Here is a 24,029-nt window from a genome sequence, read left to right as displayed (position 1 = left end):
GCCCACAAGGGAGCCCCAGATTGAGTTTCTGGTTCCTGGCCTGGCCCAGTCCTGGTTGTTGAGGGCAACTGGGGAGTGAACCAGCAAATGGGAGGTGTGTTTCTATGTCTCTCTCTCTCTACCTTTCAAATAGAATTTTTTTATAGAAAGAGGGCAAGTGGCAGCCCCTTGCCCCTTCCTTTTTTTAATATGAGAGAGAGAGAGAAAACAATAGGAAGGCAGCAGTTCTTTTGTAGTCTCTCTGCAGAACAGCAGGAAAAGGACACAATGTTCTCAAGATGTCAGTGGTGAAGTCTTGATGAGACTTCACACACCGACTACACCTGACCATCTGTACCTTGGGTGTTTGTGCAGCATCAGAATGCGGAGACGGTCTTTAGCCTCTTCAATGTTAAGTGGAAGCCTCTGGAAGAAACTCTCATCCTGATCCAATCGTGAGCAGAGATTCTGCAGTTTCATCAGAAGCTTAGCTTTGTCCTGCTGCCCAACTGAAACCCAATGCACACCTCCCGGGAAACAACCTGGTGAGGAAAAAATAAACAAGGATTCTGAACAGCAGCCCTCCTCGTAATGGCTTCACTGTTAGGCATCATATTTATACAATCTTCAATCTCATCTTCACTTTTTCTTGATTCATGCTGTATATTTTGTTTGGGTGTTATTGTTGAGTTTGTTTGTTTGTTTGTTTGTTTACAGGCAGAGTTAGAGAGACAGAGAGACAGAGAGAAAGGTCTTCCTTTTTCCGTTGGTTCACCCCTCAAGTGGCTGCTACGGCTGGCGTGTTGCAGCTGGCACGCTGTGCTGATCCAAAGCCAGGAGCCAGGTGTTTCCTCCTGGTCTCCCATGCGGGTGCAGGGCCCAAGGACTTGGGCCATCCTCCACTGCCTTCCCGGGCCACAACAGAGAGCTGGACTGGAAGAGGAGCAACCAGTACAAAATCCGGCGCCCCAACTGGCACTAGAACCCGGGGCACCGGCGCCCGCAGGCAGAGTATTAACCTAGTGAGCCGTGGCACTGGCCCTATTGTTGAGTTTTAAAGCCTGAATCTAAGAGAAATTAAAGATGTGAAGAAACCAAAGTTTGAAGTAAATCTGCTACTTCTCAGGAAAATCTTACCAAACAAAATTTACACTCTTTGTCCTATAGCATCAATAATCACTGTACAGCACCTTTTTTAAAAAAATTATTTATTTACTTGAAATTAAGAGTTAGAGAGAGAGAGAGAGAGAGACCGACCTTCCATCTGCTGGTTCACTTCCCAGATGGCAGCAACAACAAGGGTCAGGCCAAGCTGAAGCCAAGAGCCAGGAGCTTCATCTGGTCTCCCACATGGGTATCAGGGGCCCAAACACTTGGGCACCCTCCACTGCTTTCCCTGCTGATGAGCAGGGAGCTGGATTGGAAGTGAAGCAGCTGGGACCCAAACCGGTGCCCATATGGGATTGCCAGCACTGCTTGCAGCAGCCAACCTCACTGTGAAGCACCATTACCCTTAGCACTCTCGATATTTTGGACAGGATAGCTCTTCACTGGACAGGATAATTCTTCATTGTACATTATAGAATGATTAACAGCCTCTTGGTATCTTCCCCCACACTAGTATCAACCACCAAAAATGCATCTAAATGTTGTCAACTGTTTCTTGAGGGCAAAAGCCCCTTGGTTGAGAAGCAATGATGCCCTACATAACTCACTCATTGTGGTTCTCTTACGCAGAGTTAAAATAAGATGTTAGGTTCAAGTCTGCCTCTACTGCTTCTAGCTATTCAATACTTTTTCTTTTTTAAAGATTTATTTATTTATTTGAAAGTCAGAGTTACACAGAGAGAAGGAGAGGCAGAATAAAGAGAGAGAAAGGACTTTCATCCACTGGTTCACTACAGATGGCCACAATGGTTGGAGCTGTGCAGATCCGAAGCCAGGAGCCAAGAGCCTCTTCTGGGTCTCCCATGCGTGTGCAGGAACCCAAGGACTTGGCCCATCCTCCACTGCCCTCCCAGGCCATATAAGAGAGCTGGACTGGAAGAGGAGCAGCTGGGACTAGAACTGGTGTCCATATGGGATGCCAGCACCGCAGGCGGAGGATTAACCCACTGCGCCATGGCGCCGGCCCCTATCTTTAATTTCTTATAATAACTCTGGAAGAGATGGGAAAGACAGTCTTATACTATATAACAAAAGAGACTGACAATAAGTCATTTGCTAAAGATTGAATAGCTAGTGGGGACGGCACTGTGGCGTAGTGGGTAAAGCTGCTGCCTGCAATGCCGGCATCCCTAGCGGGTGCTGGTTCAAAAACCAGCTGCTTCACTTCTGATCCAGCTCTCTGCTATCGCCTGGGAAAGCAGTAGAAGATGACCCAAGTCCTTGGGTTCCTGCACATGCGTGACAGACCCAGAAGAGATTCTTGGCTTCTGGCTTCGGATTGGCGCAGTTCTGGCCGTTTGGCCATCTGGGGAGTGAACCAACAGAAGGAAGACCTTTCTCTCTGTCTTGCCCTCTCACTGTCTGTAACTCTATCTCTCAAATAAATAAAAATCTTAAAAAAAGAAATTAAAGATATAAAACACTTTTTTTTTTCCCGACAGGCAGAGTGGACAGTGAGAGAGAGAGACAGAGAAAGGTCTTCCTTTTGCCGTTGGTTCACCCTCCAATGGCCGCTGCGGCCGGCGTGCTGCGGCCGGAGCACCACGCTGATCTGATGGCAGGAGCCAGGTACTTCTCCTGGTCTCCCATGGGGTGCAGGGCCCAAGGACTTGGGCCATCCTCCACTGCACTCCCGGGCCACAGCAGAGAGCTGGCCTGGAAGAGGGGCAACCGGGACAGAATCTGGCACCCCGACCGGGACTAGAACCCGGTGTGCCGGCACCACTAAGCGGAGGATTAGCCTAGTGAGCGCCAGCCTAAAACACGTTAACGTACTATGTCAACTGTAAAAGGTTATAACAGACAGGATTACCAGTGTTATAAGAATGCTAATGGAGTGCTAAGCACCTGCCTCCTGATTGATGAAAAGATGTGCAGCAAGGTACTACCTCCTGGCCCAAATGAATATGATGTTTAGTCAAATTCGGAAGCCACACTAGAAAACTCTGAACTTAATTTACAGAAAAATAAAGAAGATAGGATCATTAGAAAAACAAAGATTTCAAACTTCCTAACACAAGGACCAAAAACTGCAACAGAGACCACTGTAAACAAATATGAAGAGTGTCCTTCTGGGATTCCTCTAAATTGTGAAACAAATTTCAAGAACTATGTTTAAAAAAGAAATATGGCCGGCGCCGCGGCTCACTAGGCTAATCCTCCACCTTGCAGCGCCAGCACACCGGGTTCTAGTCCCGGTCGGGGCGCCAGATTCTGTCCCGGTTGCCCCTCTTCCAGGCCAGCTCTCTGCTGTGGCCAGGGAGTGCAGTGGAGGATGGCCCAAGTCCCTGGGCCCTGCACCCCATGGGAGACCAGGATAAGTACCTGGCTGCTGCCATCGGATCAGCGCGGTGCGCCGGCCACAGTGCACCAGCTGCGGCAGCCACTGGAGGGTGAACCAACGGTAAAGGAAGACCTTTCTCTCTGTCTCTCTCTCTCACTGTCCACTCTGCCTGTCGAAAGAAAGACAGAAAGACAGAAAGAAAGACAGAAAGAAAGACAGAAAGACAGAAAGAAAGAACGAACGAACAATAAATCTCAACTCCTTTCTTTTCCAAAATGCTCCAGAACAGATACACTGAAGAATGAAAAAAAAAAACTCCACAGTGAACAATCCTCAAGTGAAACCCAAAGGAAAGAGCTTACTCAATATTTTGGAATCAATGACAGACTTGATCACCTATTAAACAGAAAATAAAAGCTGACAAGTCAGGCCCTGAAAAGAGGACTAAGCCATGGATGAGTGGGACACTGAGAAAGGAGACATCTGTAAAAGCCAAAAAGGACGCTGAAAAGCCACAGGCTCTTGAATAAAGAAACACATGTGGGGGTTTAAAGCAAAGAACTGACTTGGAAACAAAAGGCACACAGGATATATTTAACTTGACAGAATTCTCCAAGACACTATAACAAACTTACATGCTCAATTTACTGAAAAGATTTTCCTGCTTATGTTAAATACATCAGGAAACTGACAGAAGAAGGAAAAAACAAGCAGAAAATTTGGGAGCTGTCAACTCTTTTCTATCTTTTTCTAAGGAATTCATACTATTGAAGTGAATGAAATGAAGCATTCTAATACTCGTGTAAGAAATGGAAGAAACATGGAAGAAAAAAGGAGAGAGGCCAGCATTGTGGCACAGCTGGTTGGGCTACCATCTGTGATGCCGGCATGACACATGGGCTCCAGCTCAAATCCCAGATGGTCCATTTCCAATCTGGCTCCCTGCTTAAGTGCATGGGAAAGCAGCAGAGCATAGCCCAAGTGCTTGGGCTCCCGCCATCCACTCCTGGCTTTGGCCTGGCCCAGCCCTAACTGTTGCAGCCATTTGAGGAGTGAACCAGCAAATGAAGGGTATCTCTGCATGTTTGTGTGTGTGTGTGTGTATCTCTTTTTCTCTGTAACTCTGCCCTTCAAATGAATAAAATAAATCTTTCTTAAAAGATTTTAGTTACAGAGAGGCAGAGGCAGAAAGAGAGAGAGATCTTCCATCCAATGGTTCACTCCCCAGAAGGCCACAACAGCAGTAGTTGAGCCAATCCAAAGCCAGGAGCCAGGTACTTATCCTGGTCTCCCATGCAGGTGCAGGGGCCCAAGGACTTGGGCCATCTTCCACTGCTTTCTCAGGCCGTAGCAGAAAGCTGGATTGGAAGCAGAGCAGCTGGGACTCAAACCAGCACCCATATGGGATGCTTGCACCACAGGCTGCATGTTTACCCACTACAGCACAGCGCTGGCCCCTGAAATAAATCTTAAAAAAGGATAGTATTGGGCCGGTGACGCGGCTCACTAGGCTAATCCTCTGCCGTGCGGCGCTGGCACACCGGGTTCCAGTCCCGGTCAGGGCGCCGGATTCTGTCCCAGTTGCCCCTCTTCCAGGCCAGCTCTCTGCTGTGGCCAGGGAGTGCAGTGGAGGATGGCCCAATTCCTTGGGCCCTGCACCCCATGGGAGACCAGGATAAGTACCTGGCTCCTGCCTTCGGATTAGCGTGGTGCTCCGGCCGCAGCGCGTCGGCTGCGGCGGCCATTGGAGGGTAAACCAATGGCAAAGGAAGATCTTTCTCTCTGTCTCTCTCTCTCACTATCCACTCTGCCTGTCAAAAAATAAAATTAAAAAAAAAAAAGATAGGATTGTATTTATATATACCTATAATATAAAACCAATTTTGCTTTTTAATCTACTTGGCATAGCAAAGTCAGTGAGCTTCTTGTACTTTCTTATCTGTAACTGGTATAACTGCATTTATTTGGAATTGTGTTTTTAAGATTGGCATTTGTTTATAATAAATTGTAAGTCCAAAAGAGTCTCAGTTGGAACCATCTTTACAAATGAGTTCAATTGCCTTAATATTATAAAAATAATTATTGATTCTTTATTGGCGACAGTAAAGTTGATATTTGACAGTCACACCATAAAAGTAGCTAATTTTTTGTACCTTCAGATGAAATAGTACAGTAAAAAAGAGAATGTTAGGGCCAGTGCTGTGGCATAGCAGGTAGCTGCACCCTGCAATGCCAGCATCCCACATGGGCACCATGTCCCCGCCGCTCCTCTTCAGAGCCAGCTCCCTGCTCATGGCCTGGGAAAAGCAGAAGAATGTCCAGGTTCTGGGGCTCCTGTACCGATGAGGGAAACCTGGATGAAGCTCCTGGCCCCAGGATTCAGTTTGGCCTAACCCTGGCCGTTGAGGCCATCTGGGAGAAAACCAGTAGATGGAAGAGCTCTGTCTCTCCATCTCTCTAATTTTTTCAAACAAATAAGTAAATCTTTAAAAATGTTTCCTTAAATATCACTTCTAGCCATTCATTCTTTAAATCATGATGGTTCTTCAAAGAGAAAATAGTGTAATTATAAAAGACAATTGGAGGCCGGCGCCGCAGCTCACTAGGCTAATCCTCCGCCTTGCAGCATCGGCACACCGGGTTCTAGTCCCAGTTGGGGCGCCGGATTCTGTCCCAGTTGCCCCTCTTCCAGGCCAGCTCTCTGCTGTGGCCAGGGAGTGCAGTGGAGGATGGCCCAAGTCCTTGGGCCCTGCACCTGCATGGGAGACCAGGAGAAGCACCTGGCTCCTGCCATCGGATCAGCGCAGTGAGCCGGCCGCAGCACACCGGCCGCGGCGGCCATTGGAGGGTGAACCAATGGTAAAGGAAGACCTTTCTCTCTGTTTCTCTCTCTCTCATTGTCCACTCTGCCTGTCAAAAATAAATAAAAATAAAAAGACAATTATGGCTGGCGCTGTGGCGCAGCGGGTTAACGCCCTGGCCTGAAGCGCCGGCATCCCATATGGGCGCCAGTTCTAGTCCCAGCTGCTCCTCTTCCCATCCAGCTCTCTACTATGACCTGAGAAAGCAGTGGAAGATGGCCCAAGTGCTTGAGCCCCTGCACCCATGTGGGAGATCTGGAAGAAGCTCCTGGCTCCGGATCGGCGCAACTCCGGCCATTGAGGCCATCTGGGGAGCGAACCAGCAGATGGAAGACCTCTGTGTCTCTACCTCTCTCTGTAACTCTGTCTTTCAAATAAATAAAATAAATCTTAAAAAAAAAGGCGATTATAACTCAAGACAATATAACAATGAACCATCTGAAAAAAAAAAATGGCCACTCTTTTTATTATTACTACTACCATCAAAATCATCAGAGGCTGGAGTACCTGTTCAAATCCTGGCTGCTTAACCTGTGGCCTAGCCCCCTACTAATGTGCCTGGGAAGGAAGCAGTCTATAGCCCAAGTACTTGCATTCCTGCAACCCATTTGGGACACCAGGACAGAAGCTTCAGCCTGGCCCAGGTCTGACTGTTGTGGCCACTTGGGGAGTGAACCAATAGAAGGGAAAATTCTCTCTCTGTGTCACTCTGCCTTTCAAATAAATAAATAAATCTTTTTAAAAAAATATTAAAATTTTTTAAATATATTGCTAATGAACTGTAACACATCTTGAAATGTGTATTTTACTTACCTACTTATCAGAAGACAAAAATCTTAAGTCTTTATAGACTATAATTAATCACTGCCACATAAATTTCAAAAAGTTCATGGAAAAATGTATTTTTGTTTTTAATTATTTGAAAGACAGAAACAGAGGGAGAAACAAAGTGTTCTCAAACTCTTAGTTCACTCCAAAAACACTTGCAATGTCAGCAACAAGTCTGTGCCAAAGTTAGGAGGTGGGGATTCAATCCAGGAACCCAATTACCTGAGACATCACCACTGCCTCCTGGGGTCTACATCAGCAGGTACTGAACCCAGGCAATGTGGGATGTATCTTAACTGGTATCTTTAAGCACAAGGCTAAAGTCCTGCTCCTGCATTATCTCCCCCCCACCAAAGAAACCCTTTATTTAAGGAATACAAACTTCATGCATTTCATAAACACAACTTTAGGAACATAGTGATTCTTCTCACTGTACCTGTCCTCCTACTAACACTCCCACCCATCTTCTTCCTCCGTCTCCTATTCCCAGTCTTATTTTTTTTACTAAAATCTATTTTCAATTAACTTTATACACAGAAATTAACTCTACTAAGTAAAGAGTTCAACAAATTTTATGAAGAAAAGAAACCTGTTACTCAACAGTAGAGACAAGGGCTGTACAAAGACATTGCATCTCAAAGTGAATTTCATTTTTTTTAAGCATTCTTTTTTTTTTTTTTTGAGAAACTTGTCTTTTAAGAAGAACCCAATAACTTATGAGACATAAGAATATCCTCCACTTAATACACTAAAACAAAGTAAATCTTTGAGAACAAGTTTTACTTAACTCTTATAATACAACTCTTTGAGGACAGAGGTACTACATGGAAGTTAGTGCACAGTGACTTCTGTTGTTAATTTAACAATTAACACTTTTACATATGACATCAGTGATCTTGACATGAGGCTCTTGACATGAGCTGCCTAGGCTATGGAAGCCTTCTGAATCCACAATCTCCATCAGTATCTAGACAAGGCCATAAGCAAAGTGGAAGTTCTCTCCTCCCTCCAGAGAAAAGTACATCTTTCTTTGATGACCACTTCTTTCCACTGGGGTCTCACCCATAGAGGTTCTTCATGTAGGACTTTTTTTGCCAGTGTCTTGGCTTTCCATGCCTGAAACTGCATTATCTTTTAATTCCATTTTCCATAAGCTTTTTGAAGAATACCCTATTTATATTTGTGTGTGTGCGTGTGTGTGTGTTCCTATGTGTCCAATACAGTGAACAAAAGCATTAGATCATTATCAGTGATGTGAATCATAAAAATTTCTACTATGTGGCTGGCATTGTGGTGTACAGATTAAAGCCCTGGTCTGTGGCGCCAGCATCCCTTATACGTGCTGGTTCGGGTCCCGGCTGCTCCACTTTTGATCCAGCTCCTTGCTAATGTGCCTGGGAAAGCAGCAGAGGATGGCCTCAGTCTTTGGTTCCCTGCACTCACATGGGAGACCTGGAAGAAGCTCCTGGCTCCTGGCTTCAGACCAGCTCAGCTCCAGCTATTGCAGCCATCAGGGGACAGAATCAGCAAATGGAAGACCTCTCTCTCTGTGTCTCTACCTCCCTCTGTAACTCTTTCAAAAAAATAAAATAAGCCTTTAAAAAAATTTTCTACTATGTAGCCTTAAAAGTATAAAACAAAAAACACATACAAAAAATACATGTGTTAAATTACAACAAAAGACATGTATATTTACTGCTATTCACAAATAACTGAATACAAAAATAAATTAGTATTTTTAAAAGTTAATCATCCAAGAAAAATATGTAAATAAAAAATCTATTCACGACAGATATTTATCAAGCACTATTCTAAGAGTTCTATATATTTAAATTCACTGTATTCTTATACCACCCTATCAAGCAGACTCTATTTTTTATCCCCATTTTTCCAGTTCCAGAAACAAGAGTTATAGAGAAGTTGAGAAATTTTTCCAAGCTTACAGAGCCAATAAAGCAGAGCTGGGATTCAAATCTTCAGCATCAACCCTCAACTTCTACACTATGCTGCCTCCAAAAGCTATTCATTGAAGTGCTACTTAAAACAGGAAAAAGCTGGGAATAACCCACAATGGCCATCTTAAGCCACTGTCCCACCACAGACTTAAGAACCTTACGTATAAAGGAAGTTTATACAATTAGATATTTTTTAATTGTTAAAATGTGTAACTTAAAGTGACCTGCACAGTATCATGGAAAGAATCAGTCCAGGAGAAGAGGTCTGAAAAGACAATGAAAAGGAAAGGAAAGTAGTTTCTGATTACAGCCTACAAATCACAATATCATTACACACACTACATAAACCTAACAAAATTGCTAAAGTTCGGCCGGCGCCGTGGCTCAATAGGCTAATCCTCCACCTTGCGGCGCCGGCACACCGGGTTCTAGTCCCGGTCGGGGCGCCGGATTCTGTCCCGGTTGCCCCTCTTCCAGGCCAGCTCTCTGCTATGGCCAGGGAGTGCAGTGGAGGATGGCCCAGGTGCTTGGGCCCTGCACCCCATGGGAGACCAGGAAAAAGCACCTGGATCCTGGCTCCTGCCATCGGATCAGCGCGGTGCGCCGGCTGCAGCGGCGGCCATTGGAGGGTGAACCAACGGCAAAGGAAGACCTTTCTCTCTGTCTCTCTCTCTCACTGTCCACTCTGCCTGTCAAAAAAAAAAAAAAAAAAAAAAAAAAAAAAAAAATTGCTAAAGTTTATGATCACAAACTTAAATTGTAACTCGGCAGGGTGGTTTTCTCCAGAGAATAGGAATTAAGTAATGGTCTAACTGAAGCCATGGGAAGCAAGAATGAATACCTTCCTACTCCATCTCCTAGCATGGAGGAGGAGTAATAAGTTTTCACTGCAGATAAGGTGAGAACTTAAAGAGCCAAGAGTGTATGACTGAATGATGGACAACAAAATCTAGGCCCAAGTCCAGAAGGGGGCTGATGAGGTTATAGAATGAAGATATTATGGAGTTATTGTGAAGTCTCTATTGGTCTAACTAATACAGCAATGAACTTTAAGAACAGAATAGGTGGAGGTAGGCAAAGAGTAAACTAGAATGTTTAACATCAAGATTTTAAAAAGCTATGGTCCTAACAATGAGAAGGGTTAGCGTCCAATCTGCAATCAGGGTAGAATATAGCTAAGAAAATGGTTATGGGAACAAAGGCCGAGGTTTTGGACGACTCATCTACATAGAGGTAGATGAAGAAACAGATTACAACACTGGGTAAGACTAGAGGAAATGAACCTCAAAGAATTTAGCTGGAGAGGAAGGCAACAACAATGGCCTGGAGGTGGCAACAGAGAGCAAGGACAACACCACCTATTTCCTGGTGCTGAAGGACATGAGCTATAAAAGAAAAAAGTCGCCAACCACTGAACAAGGCCATGTGGACGGCAGTATCCTGAGGAATCTTCTCCACTGGAGATAAGAAGGTGAATATTCTTAAAACAGGTTGATGATACAGAGGAGGAAATTCAGAGGGTACGGCAGAAAGCATGGGAATAAGAATTCAGCAAAGTAATGAGTAGTGAGTACATGAGAATCCAAAAGATAACAAATGGCGAAGAGACAGAGAACTCTGAAACAACTAATGCAGACTGGTTTGATTATCAGTGCCAACTTCTTAGAAGAGGACAGACAAGAAGTCCTACTGCTTTATTCTTCCTTCAGTGAAGTCAAGCTATCAAACAGGAAATCCGTGTGGCTTCACAATGTTACAGTTGGGTTCTGTGTATATCTCTATTTGCAAGTACACAGAAAAAGTTTGAAAACCTAACCCCAAACAGATAACCAAGATTATATGTGGGGTAGGATACAAAATTTAGGAGAAAAAGGAAAAGGACAATTGAGGAGAACTTTCACTTCTTTCAAATGAAAACCGAAAGTTATAAACTATCTGCTACTCTATTTTTTTTCTAATTTGTGCTTTCTATGTAAATTTTTTTTAAGATTTATTTATTTTACTTGAAAGTCACAGTTACAGAGAGAAAGAGAGAGAGAGAGAGAGAGAGAGAGAGAGGTCTTCCATCCACTGGTTCACTCCCCAGATGGCCCCAACAGCCAGAGCTGCGCCGATCCAAAGCCAGGAGCCAGGAGCTTTTTCCAGGTCTCCCACACAAGTGCAGGGGCCCAAGGACTTGGCCATCTTCTTCTGGCTTCCCAGGCTATAGCAGAGAGCTGGATCAGAAGTGGAGCAGCTAGGTCTCGAACCAACGCCCATATGGGATGCCGGCACCACAGGCAGAGGCTTTATCCGCTATGCCACAGTGCTGGTCCCTCTATGTAAAATTTTTAAGTTATCCATGGATTAAAGATAAAGCAAAGAAAGTATCCTGACTGTAAAAAAGTTGTCATACCACTGAAGAAGGCCATGTAGACAACAGTGTCCTCAGGAAACTTCACTGGAGATAGAGCAAGAAGGTAACACTCTTAAATCAGGTTGTTAATACAGAGGAGGAAGTCTATTGGATACGGCAGAAAGCATGGGAATAGGGGGAGAGAACCAAGATTAGAATTTAGCAAAATACTGTGAGAAAGGTAAAAGGCCTTTATCTCCTAAATTTAAAACTAAAAAATTAAAACATTACAAAAATATGCAGGGAAATGAAAGACAAGGCTGAGCATTTAATATAGTGGTTAAGATACTAGTTAAGATGCCAATGTCAGGGCCAGCATCATGGCATAGAGGGCTGAAGCCACAGCCTGTAGTGCCAGCATCCTATGTGGGTGCCAGTTTGAGTCCCGGCTGCTGTACTTCCAATCCAGCTCACTGCTAGTGCCCTGGGAAAGCAGCTAAGGATGGACCAAGTCCTTGGGCCCCTGCACCCATGTGGGAGACCTGGAAGAAGCTTCTGGTTCCTGGCTTCAGCCTGGCCCAGCCCCAGTCATTGCTGCCAGTTAGGAAGCTAATCAGCAGATGGAAGATCATTCTGTCTCTCCTCTCTCTCTGTAACCCTGCCTTTCAAATAAATAAATATATTTAAAAACAAATGATGCCCATGTCTCCTATCAGAATGTCTGAGTTCAATTCCCAGTTCAGATTTCAGTTTTCTGATAATGCAGACTTTGAAGACATCAGTGACGGCTCAACTGACTGGGTTCCTGCTGCCCATGTAGGGCATAGCTGCATTCCCAGCTCTCTCCTTTGGCCCTGGCCCAACCCGATCATTTGGGGACTTTGGGAAGTAAACCAGCAGATGGAAGCTGTATTCCTTTGTATCTCTCTGCCTCCCAAATAAATAATAAAAATTAAAAAAAAAAGACAGACTAAATGACCAACTGACCTGCAAATCTCTTACCACCACAAAATACGACATTTAGTTAAATACTGAACTATTATTCTAACATTTCAGAAAGAATCTAAATATCAAACATCTTGGCTGGCGCCATGGCTCACTAGGCTAATCCTCTGCCTGCAGCGCTGGCATCCCGGGTTCTAGTCCCGGTTGGGGTGCTGGATTTTGTCCTGGTTGCCCCTCTTCCAGTCCAGCTCTCTGCTGTGGCCCAGGAGGGCAGTGGAGGATGGCCCAAGTCCTTAGGCCCTGCACCCACATGGGAGACCAGGAGGAAGCACTTGGCTTCCAGCTTCGGATTGGCGCAGTGCGCAGGCCGTAGCGGCCATTTGGGGGGTGAACCAACGGAAAAGGAAGACCTTTCTCTCTGTCTCTCTCTCTCACTGTCTAACTCTGCCTGTCAAAAAAAAAAAAAAAAAAAAAAAAAAAAATCTTGACTATGGGCACGAGAGGGAGCAATTTAGCCTTGAATAAGGTTTATACACATAATGCATTCAGAGAAACTTATTCAGGAAAAAACTGCATTTTTCAGATAAAACTAACCCCATCCTACTTTCACATGATGTTTATTCTGGTAACAATGAATAATCTAACAACATCAAGAAAATCTTGGGACAGACAGAAACAAACAGGTAAACAGCATGTTTTTAAAATTCAGCATATTAATACAGCAATGTAAACAGTTTAAAGATGTCAAACTCTTTACAATTTCCCTACAAGTAAGAAAAGGAAGGGCTGAACTTTAAAAAAAAAAAAAAAAAAAAAACTAAGTTAATTGAAAACACATCTAGTTAACTTAATATATTGTCTTTACATCAACCACCACCCTAAAATAAACTTTCTATAGCAACCATGTTTTTAAGATTTATTTATTTACTTTGATAGAGTTATATAAAGGGAGAGATGGAGGTATCTTCCACCTGCTGGTTTACTTCTCAGATGGCTGCAACCGCCAGAGCCGGGCCAGGCTGAAGCCAAGAGCCAGAAGTTTCATCAGGATCTCCCACAAGGATGGCAGGGGCCCAGAGACTTGGGCCACCTTCCACTGCTTTTCCCAGGCCAATAGCAGGGAGCTGGATTGGATGTGGAGCAGCTGGGATTTAAACCAGAGCCCATTTGGGATGCCAGCGTCACAAGCAGTGGCTCTGCCTGCTTCGCAACAATGCCGACCTCAGGAACCATAATTTTAATCAAGTCTGTAACCCCCTTATTACTAAAAGAAAATGCTTTATACCATAATTTAAGGGCAAAACAATGCCAAGCTCATGATAGTTTCCCAAACATTTACTGAATACAGGAATATCTGAAGCAAGAAAAGTCAGTCACTAGATGTCAAATGAATCTAAAGCCGATCTGAAAAACCTACTAGTTGTTATAGTCAACTCCCACACAACGGTAGACATGTTATAAAAATTTTTATTTTTAAAGATAAGAAATCAACAGAATTGCGGAATTAAAGTAGTATAGGATGCCACTAGAACTGCCATTCCACTGGAATTCATTAATGGAATCAAGTTTCAAAAATTTCTTTCCCTTTATAAAGAGCTCTGTGCTAAAGTGGACACTAAACTGACAGGAATGTTTAAATCTAGTCCTGCCTGAAACGTCAGAGCAGATTGAACTGCTGCCTGTGACACTAACATCCAGTATGAGCACTAGTTTGTGTCCTGGCTGCTCGGCCTCCCATCCAGTTTCCTGCTAATGTACCTGGAAAAGCAGTGGAAGATGGCCTGAATGCTTGGGCCCCTGCCCCCCATGTGGTAGACCAGGATGGAGTTCCAGGCTCTTAGCATCAGCTTGGTTCATTTTTTTTTTTAATCCATTTTCAACCTTATAGTCTCCTAAACTGTAAAGATACAAGGGAACTAGTTTTATTCCAGTGTTATTAACAGTCATCTGATATCTTTATGAACTTCTTGGCCTGGCTAGTCAAGCCTCACTATGACAGTTTAAGAAAAAAAATAAATTCCAAATTTAATCATGCCTATAGTAGGCAGAAAAATCTCTCCTGGCTAAAAGATGTACACATGCTAATCCACAGAACTAATAAATACATGGTAAAAATGACTTAGCAGATTCATTAAATATTAAAATTAAGGAGTTTGAGATAAAGAAATTATCCTGGACTATCAAGTGAGCACAACAGAATCACAAGGGTCCTTATAAAAAGGAGGTAATACAATCAGAATCAGAAAAGGAGATGTGAGACAGAAGCACAGATTAGAGAGAATAAAAGATAAACATTTAAGATGCTATGCAGGGGCCAGCGCTGTGGCATAGCAGTGCCAGCATCCCATATGGGCACCAGTTCGAGTCCCAGCTGCTCCACTTCTGATCCAGTTTTCTGCTCTGGCCTGGGAAGCCAGTAGAAGATGACCAAGTCCTTGGGCTCCTGCACCCGTGTGGGAGACCGGGAAGAAGCTCCTGGCTCCTGGCTTTGGATCGGTGTGGCTCCGGCTGTTGCAGCCTAATGGGAAGTGAACCAGTGGATGGAAGACCTCTCTGCCTCTCTTTTCTCTGTGTAACTCTGACTTTCAAATAAATAAATCTTAAAAAAAAAAAAAAAAAAAAAAAAAAACTTACCTTCCAAGAAGGAATGATCTCGAACAGCTTCTGCAGCTAACACAGACTTCCCACTCCCCGCCATTCCATATATGGTGACCCAACCTGGTTCACCATTCAACTTCAAGAGCTTCTGCTGAATTGCATTTACCAGCTTCCTCCTGGTAACAAAAACAACCGGTCTCTGTGGTACTCCACCTTCACGCAGCACTGTCCTCACTGAAATACAAAAGAAGCATGAATGAATAGAACTTTCAAATGGGTATTCATGTAATACTATAAAAACCAGAAAGCCAAGTTGAACCTTAGCCTCTGAATTTATAAGAGAAATAATGTGGTTAACATGTTAAGTTGAAACTTCTGATTTCTCAGGACACAGAAAACAAAAGCAAGGACAGAAAAAATGTAAGTCTCCATCTATACCTACCCTTACTCACCCTATTACTCCTTGAATCCCTAGTATCTTTCTCTTATATTGAAAGCAGTATAAAAGGAAGAGAGCTTATGAATTCCCTTCAAGATAATGGATTTCTAAAAATTATCATTCTTTTCTACAAACACACAAAACTGGAAAATAACATAAATAGAATCCTACATACCACCCTATTATCTCTAAAAATTAAGAGCTTAAGTAATTTTTTTTGCCAAATTAAGTTCTTTTAATAGATTGCATATATAGATGTTTAGCCATACTCTAAGATCAACTCTTTAAGAGTAAAACTTTGTATCCAATTTACATGCTTCAGATATCACCTTTCGGCCAGCGCCACGGCTCACCAGGCTAATCTTCCGCCTTGCGGTGCCGGCACACCGGGTTCTAGTCCCGGTCAGGGCACCGGATTCTGTCCCGGTTGCCCCTCTTCCAGGCCAGCTCTCTGCTGTGGCCAGGGAGTGCAGTGGAGGATGGCCCAGGTCCTTGGGCCCTGCACCCCATGGGAGACCAGGATAAGTACCTGGCTCCTGCCATCGCATCAGCGCGGTGCGCCGGCCACAGCACACCAGCGGCGGCCATTGGAGGGTGAACCAACGGCAAAGGAAGACCTTTCTCTCTGTCTCTCTCTCTCACTGTCCACTCTGCCTGTCAAAAAAAAAAAAAAAAAAAAGATATCACCTTTCTTATTTGTTACAGTAAGGTCTCATATCCAAATATCCACTTAAACACTGAGAGCTTTAAGAAAAAAACAGGACACAGAGGGAGTTGCCATTTTTAGCAGCAATGAAATATCACTAACTCCTTTTTACATACCGAATTCAAGTCCCTATCAGAGGTGAGTGTACCACAAAGTCAACAGGTACAAAATTGCTAGTTCATTTTTAAATTAACAACTTGAAATTACCCCTACCCCCCACCCCATTACATCCCCTTCCTTTTATAAACAGCAAACATTTTGCTTTTATACATAGGCTAGCAGGCTTGTTTCAATATGAAAGTGCTAATTCATTTACAGAGCTTTAAATCAGTCATGTAGTACTACAATAAATGTCCAATAATCTACATAGGAACAATCTTTGATGAATGAAAATGATAAAGATGGAATAAGGCTATCGGATTACCTTATCTTATTTACATATAAAGTATACTCAATGGTGAGGAATAGACAAATCGGACAAATAGTCATAGGTGTAAAAATTACATCTACCTTTGAGTTTTATACTGTAAATGAGACATTTTAAATAGTCCTGTAGCCCATGCTTATTTTTTCCTCAGAAAAAGAAAAGCTGCCTTCATGACATTCCCTCTTGTTTCAGATTTCCACAGTGTCACTTGAAGCTTCAGAGTCAGGATCTTACTTTCTTCAAAAATAAAGAAAATACCAGTCCTACCTCCCCCATTACTCCCCTCCCCCCAAGAATCCCTCTGGTTTCTTTTCCAGTGCCAGGTTGCATGATCAGGTCCCACCTCCTGGGGTTTTGCTTTGTGTGCATCTATTGATCAATGAGTTTAGAGTAGATAACATAAACCAGTTCTGGAACCACTACTAGGAGGAACACAAGCTCTTCACTACAATCACACGGCAGGAAAGAAAATGACAATTCAATTCATCCCTGGTGCCGGGCCTCCAAAACTGAAAGAACCTGGCACAACTGGAGCACTGAATTTGTACCTTCCATGCTTCTCAATCATTTTGGATTCATGGGCTGCTCTTCTTTGATCAGCCAGAGTTGCTATGTCTTGTAACTGTTTCCTTTGTTCTTCATTAAGACCATGAGTCAGAGCCTGATACCACACAGGATTACAGTTTTGAATAGTCTGAAATATAGCTTTAAATATCTGATACTCATCAACAGGGTTATCTTCATCATCAATGATTGTGGAATAGCCTTCTAGAGCAGTTTCCTCAGCATCATCTTCTTCCCAGGCCTCATCATCTCCATCTCCACCTGCTTGCTTAGCCAGAATCTCCAAATATTCTTGACCACCTTCATCAATATCATCCTTGTCACTCCCCAGTTCCTCAGTGTCATCATCATCTTCAGCTTCATCATCCTCATCACTGTCATTCTCATGTTCTGCATGGCAGGCATATGCTCTTTTCAATCCATTAAATAGAAGGATAAAAGCTGGCAAAATCTGTCCAGAAACCTGATTTAAAACCTGTGGTATTTGTTCCGTATCAATAAGAGCACACAGGCCAAGAACACACATCTTTCGGTCATGGAGCCCCAAGAAACAGTCAACATCATTAAGCCACTGTGTAATAAAATGATTTGTAACTGGTTCAACATTATTAGGGAAGCGAAGATTTTCTAAAGTATTAAGTAGTAGGTGTGGGTTATAATATAAAGCTGCAATTGCAACTTGCAGACACATTGTTCTAAGTTCACTTGTCTTAACTTCTCTTGTCAGTCTCTCTAAAGCTGCTTCCACGAATAAGGGAATGCACTGGTCAATGCCATGCCCTTTGCACTGCAGAATGATGACCTCTAATAATTTTGCTGCGTGACACTCTGCATCTTCTCCTGCAACTCCTGTAAGAACCTTTTGCACATACTGTATATCATTTCAAGATACTTGGTATCAGACAGAAAAGTATCTGTATCAACTGTTACATAATTATGCAGAAGAGGCATCATATCTGTAAAGTAATCAAAGCCATCTTGCTGAAAGACTTCAAATACAAGGGGCAAAAGCTGCCACATCAGTGGAGACACTTGTTGACATGTCAAACTGTGGTGGAATGAGAAGGCCATGCCAAGGTGGCCACTGGCAAGCGAGCGTCAGTTACTCAGGAATGGCTTTGAAACCCACCTGGCAACGGAGCCTGCCTGACAACAGGCTGTGATTGGATGGCTTTGGAAACTGCCTGGCAACAGGCTGTGATTGGATGGATTTGAAACTGCCTGGCAACAGGCTGTGATTGGTTGGCTTTGGAAACTGCCTGGCAACAGGCTGTGATTGGTTGGGGCATAGACCGCCCCTTGACCAGATTGGCTGGTCTTGGCTATATAAGATGTGGTTCCAACTGTAATAAATGAGTCTGTGGGCTGCTCACCTCAAGCCTGCTTTCACCCGACTCCGAGGGTCTGTGTGGTGACTCCGCCCCTCTTGCCCCCACCACACTGCTCCTCTCAGAAACGAATCCACTGCAACATTGTTGAGAAATCAACGGCAACATCAAACTATGTGCTAAGGAGAAGATCTCCTCATAGAATTCTAAGACATGTTGCTGTAAAACAGTACCAATAACCTGTAAGCAGATTCCCTCAAGCTGCTGGGTTATCTCTTTATGATCTTCAACTACACTAAGAAGTGTGTCAATTGTATTCAAAATTCCCATAGCAGTGACTGTTGTCATCACTTCCTTCTTCTGGCCCCATCTGGATTACCTGGTTAAATGTCATTGCCAAATGTTGTGTCATTTCTACTGCACTAGGAGTAACTTCTTCACTATATTCACAAATCATTTTCTGAACTACATTGGTAAGATCATCATTTTCTGTTTCTCTTATAATATGAAGAAGAGCCTGCATTACAGGTCTGATGAATGGTGTGATGTATTCTTTAGCTTTTTCTTGATTGCTTATCAACACTTGAAGAGCTATTGCAGCTTCCACTTTCACAGGCATTTCTCTGTCATCAATCAGACATCTCCTTGTTAGTTCTAAAGCTGTTTGAAGGTTCTGGTCACTTTTGAACTTCACTTCACAAAAATAGTGAAGTACCCAGCAAGCCCGTGCTCTCATGTAGCCTAGATCACTGCTGAAAAGAGGAAATACATGATTCTGCAACATGTATTCCATCTGTTTTTTTTTTTGTTTTTTTGTTTTTTTGTTTTTTTTGACAGGCAGAGTGGACAGAGAGAGAGAGACAGAGAGAAAGGTCTTCCTTTGTCGTTGGTTCACCCTCCAATGGCCGGCGCGCTGCGGCCAGCGCACAGCGCCTATCAGAAGGCAGAAGCCAGGTGCTTCTCCTGGTCTCTCATGGGGTGCAGGGCCCAAGCACTTGGGCCATCCTCCACTGCACTCCCTGGCCACAGCAGAGAGCTGGCCTGGAAGAGGGGCAACCGGGACAGAATCCGGCACCCCGACCGGGACTAGAACCCGGTGTGCCAGCGCCGCTAGGCGGAGGATTAGCCTAGTGAGCCACGGCGCCGGCCCCATCTGATCTTTATAGATCTTTTTCTTCAAAAGTATTTCAGCTAAAGAGCCAATCATATGCAAGGCTCCATCCTTTTTTCGAGGATCAGCATTTGGTTCTGTAAGAATCTGGTAACAAAATCCCATAGTCTTTTTTTTTTTTTTTTTTTTTTTTTGACAGGCAGAGTGGACAGTGAGAGAGAGAGAGACAGAGAGAAAGGTCTTCCTTTGCCGTTGGTTCACCCTCCAATGGCCGCCGCGGCCGGCGCGCTACGGCCGGCGCACCGCGCTGATCCGGTGGCAGGAGCCAGGAGCCAGGTGCTTTTCCTGGTCTCCCATGGGGTGCAGGGCCCAAGCACCTGGGCCATCCTCCACTGCACTCCCTGGCCACAGCAGAGAGCTGGCCTGGAAGAGGGGCAACCGGGACAGAATCCGGCGCCCCGACCGGGACTAGAACCCGGGGTGCCGGCGCCGCTAGGCGGAGGATTAGCCTAGTGAGCCGCGGCGCCGGCAATCCCATAGTCTTTTGTAGTACCTCTTTCCTTTTACTACAGGGTGTAAACAGAAGTGTCTGGGCAGAAGTGGTAGGTGAAATGAAATCTTCAAATACATCAAACTTCATGTGCATATATTCATAAGGGTCTTCTTGCCAAAGTTCCTCATCAGCATCTGCACAGCACATCAATGGAAAAATGACATCTTGGATAATGCCTTGTATGTGAGGCTTCAGATTCTTCCAGGTAAGAGCATAGGAAACTCCTTGATTAATATAATTTAATGTCTGCTGTAAAACTCGAGGAGCCAGGCCAGCGCCGCGGCTCACTAGGCTAATCCTCCGCCTTGTGGCGCCGGCACACCAGGTTCTAGTCCCGGTTGGGGCGCGGGATTCTGTCCCGGTTGCCCCTCTTCCAGGCCAGCTCTCTGCTGTGGCCAGGGAGTGCAGTGGAGGATGGCCCAAGTGCTTGGGCCCTGCACCCCATGAGAGACCAGGAGAAGCACCTGGCTCCTGCCTTCGGATCAGCGCAGTGCACCGGTCGCGGCGGCTATTGGAGGGTGAACCAACAGCAAAGGAAGACCTTTCTCTCTGTCTCTCTCTCTCTCTCTCTGTCCACTCTGCCTGTCAAAAAACAAACAAAAAAAAAAAAACAAAAACAAAACTCGAGGAGCCATATATTGCTTCTCCTTGTACTGATATAATACCTTCAACAAAACTTGCTGGACACCAACAGCAAATGCCTTCAAAAATACTTCAGCAAATTCATTATACTCCTTGGAAATATTGCCGGGGCTTCCATATCTCTCAAAGAGCCTTGCTAAACTATGTAAAGCCCACTTCTTACATTTCCACCATGGTAACTCAGGTCTATCATCTTCTTCAACTTGAAGTGTTTCATTAGGTACATCTCTGTTCACAACAATCTTTAAAATTTCTATCCACTCTGTCTGGTTCTGTTGGTTTATCAGCTCCAGCAGTAGTGTACACTGAACAAGAGCATAGAAGATCTTGAATATTTGTTTCTGGATGAGGACAGATTGATTAGACTGATCAGAAAGTGGCTGGATGAAACGATCCTTTAGAACCAGCAGAAAATGCCGCATCGCTGCTACCAATGGACTCCGCTCCTCTGGTTTCTTGTACTCATAATTTTTCACAAGCTGATAAAGGCAAAGAAGAATTCCTAGCCAACAAGCACTGTTACCAGACTGAAGATAAAAGCCAATCTTATCCTCAATGGCAGTCCAGCGATTTGGATCATCGTGTTTGTTGATGTGATGAATGCACGTAGTAAGCTGTACTCTGATTAACTCAGGAGAATGGAGAATGGCTTCTACAATATTTTCTCAAATACAATGTCGATCTTCTTCTGGAATAGTATAAGGAGATATATCCCCTGGTGCCGTTTCCCGATCAGGCCAATATTGTGTTATCAAATTTTTCAAATAGCTAGCACCTGCCTGTCTCACAGGTAAGTCCAGTTGTTCTGACATAGCAATCTGCAGCAGTGTTGAAACAAAATTCAGAGACTTGTGTGCTTCGTTGAGCTGGCGCTCCGCGGCCTCACGTAAGGCTGGGTCCATGGTGCCCCGTAGGGCCTCGATTATGGTGTTGGGGTCCATGGTAGCGCGGACTCCGTCAAACCCAGGACTCCGGTGCAACTGTGCCAGGAATAGCACCACTCACTGCGCACATGGACCCGCCGCACTCCGCAGCGGCAACCGGCGTGAAAGGAGAGCTTAAATAATATTATCTCAACAAAAAAACAGTTCCAAGGTAAAAAAAAAAAAAAAAAAATGTAAGAAGTAACGCATGCAAGTAAGAAATATTTAAATTTAAAACACCACTACATTTTTTTATAAGCATTTTTAAGTGAACTAATTACTCTCTCTTCAGAGGATTACAGTCAGACAAACCTGGCAATGTAGCCATCATAATAGCATTACAACAGAAGATATCATGGATACAAACCATATGAAGTTATTCCACCAACTGAATCTTTGCCACTGGAACCAGAGACAACAGGAATGCCACCATGGAGAAGGGCCGCAAGATCCTTATATCCTTCATAAAGCAGAGCATTGTAGAATGAGATGTAAGAATTATTATCTTTCTTAAGTATCATTTTAATTAGCATAGCTGCTCGTTGACGTTGAGTACACTAAAAAAAAAAAATTAAGTAGTTTAGTGTATAACAATCAATATGTTTACAACCCAAGTTAGTGGAGACCAGCACAAGTTCTGGAATTTTAAATAGTTTTAAGAAGGCATAGAGCATCTCAGCGGGCTTTACCTCATTTTTCACTTTTTCTTCTTCCAGTAATGTCAAAACTCCATCGCTAACCATGTGATCTATGATGCAGGATGTCTTGATGTCTTTTTCCAGAGCTTCTCTATGTTGCAATAAACAATTCCGAGCTTTTGCATCCATCCTGTCTCAAATTTTTCTCTCTCTGAACTACCAACCATGAGCTACAGGCAAAACATCAAAATAGTTGTCAGGACATTAAATATTTAAAAAAGATGTAATCTCACTGGTCATAAGAAATACAAAGAAAACAATTTTTTTTTTGCAAATTCTTATAAGTGGAAAAAGCTGATGCTTTGAAAGCTGTGAGAAAACAGGCATTCTTATTCACTACTTAGGGAGAGAAAAAAAAATGGTTGCAATTTTTCCAGAAGGCAGTAAGATATAGAAGTGTTTAAAATAATTCTCAATAACCCAGAAATCCCACTTCTAGAAATCTACCTAAAGAAGATATTCACATATGTATGCAAAATATTTACAAGGAGACTTACTAAAAAGTGCTCAGGTGAGGGGAAAAAAACGAACACAACCTAAATGTCCAGCATTCTGAATATAGATTTAAAAAAATAAGCTGGGGGCCAGCACCGTGGCTCACTAGGCTAATCTTCCACCTTGCGGCACCGGAACACCGGGTTCTAGTCCCGGTTGCCCCTCTTCCAGCCCAGCTCTCTGCTGTGGCCCGGGTGTGCAGTGGAGGATGGCCCAAGTCCTTGGGCCCTGCACACCATGGGAGACCAGGATAAGCACCTGGCTCCTGCCATCGGATCAGCGCGGTGTGTTGGCCGCAGCGTGCAGCCGTGGCGGCCATTGGAGGGTGAACCAACAGCAAAGGAAGACCTTTCTCTCTGTCTCTCTCTCTCTCACTGTCCACTCTGTCAAAAAAATAATAATAATAATAATAAGCTGGGGCAAGTGTTAGGCACAGCAGTTAAGAAGCCTCTTGGGATGCCAGGGTTTAAGTCCCTGTTTGGTTTCTGATCCACCTTCTTGCCAGTGTACATCTTGGAAGATGTACACGTGACAGCTACAATACTTGGATCTCTGTCACTCATGTGAGAGACCTGGATTGAGTTATGAGCTGCTGTCTTGGGCCTGGCTGAGCTCTGGCTGTTGTAGGCATTTGGAGAGTGAACCAGCAGATGGAAGATCTCTTGCACGTGCTTGCTTATTCAGTCATTCTGCCTTTCAAACAAATAAAAATAAATACAATTTAAAAAACTATACTACATTGGGGCCAGCACTGTGGCGTAGTAGGTTAAGCCTCTGCTGCCACCCAGCATCCAATATAGGTGCCGATTCATGTCCTGGCTGCTCCTCTTCTGATCCAGCTCTCCGCTTATGGCCTGGGAAAGCAGTAGAGGATGGCCCAAGTCCTTGGGCCCCTGCACCATGGGAGACCCAGACAAAGCTCCTGGCTCCTGACCGGATCGGCCCAGCTCCAGCCATTGTGGCCATTTGGGGAGTGAACCAGCAGATGAAGATTGCTCTCCGTCTCTCTCTCTGTAACTCTGCCTCTCAAATAAACAAATCTTTTTTAAAAAAGTATGCTACATAATGAAACATTAAATAAATAATATTTATAATATATAGCCATTTAAAATTATAAATGCGCTAAATATTTAAAATTATACATGCACTGAATATAAAGATGCTCATGACACATTGATTGAAAAATAAAAA

The 24,029-nt window shown here is 43.9% G+C and overlaps 2 protein-coding genes and 1 long non-coding RNA gene across 7 annotated transcripts in view; all 3 read right to left on the bottom strand.

Moving 5' to 3' along the window:
* APAF1 (apoptotic peptidase activating factor 1) overlaps positions 1-24,029 on the bottom strand; it is a 129,863-nt gene that overhangs the window by 103,319 nt on the left and 2,515 nt on the right. For all 5 annotated transcript variants that reach the window (XR_016216979.1, XM_070052732.2, XM_070052733.2 and 2 more), the window contains exons 2-5: positions 22,335-22,513; positions 22,013-22,202; positions 14,989-15,186; positions 338-521 (exon numbers count right to left, since the gene is read on the bottom strand). Coding sequence is in view for 4 of the 5 variants with exons in the window: in XM_070052732.2 (XP_069908833.2) it covers positions 338-521; positions 14,989-15,186; positions 22,013-22,202; positions 22,335-22,472 (710 nt within the window). In the remaining variant the exon portion in view is untranslated. The remainder of the gene's footprint in view (positions 1-337; positions 522-14,988; positions 15,187-22,012; positions 22,203-22,334; positions 22,514-24,029) is intronic.
* LOC138844414 (uncharacterized) lies at positions 15,603-16,197 on the bottom strand. The gene is made up of 2 exons (XR_011380220.2): positions 16,079-16,197; positions 15,603-15,720 (listed from the first exon to the last, which is right to left on the bottom strand). It is a non-coding gene; the product is annotated as an uncharacterized LOC138844414 (long non-coding RNA).
* LOC100351148 (importin-7-like) lies at positions 16,888-21,831 on the bottom strand. The gene is given in 6 exon segments (XM_089308825.1): positions 16,888-17,952; positions 17,955-18,136; positions 18,583-18,759; positions 18,761-19,702; positions 20,076-20,278; positions 20,758-21,831. Coding segments are annotated over 6 exon segments (3,360 nt in total). The 5' UTR covers positions 21,664-21,831; the 3' UTR covers positions 16,888-17,002.

The sequence above is a fragment of the Oryctolagus cuniculus genome, chromosome 11 (genome assembly GCF_051225735.1).
Source record: "Oryctolagus cuniculus isolate XC-2025 breed Fujian yellow rabbit chromosome 11, ASM5122573v1, whole genome shotgun sequence".
NCBI classification, from domain to species: Eukaryota; Metazoa; Chordata; class Mammalia; order Lagomorpha; family Leporidae; genus Oryctolagus; species Oryctolagus cuniculus.
The sequence above is the reverse complement of the archived record's forward strand: the minus strand, read 5'-3'. Positions and strand labels throughout refer to the sequence as shown.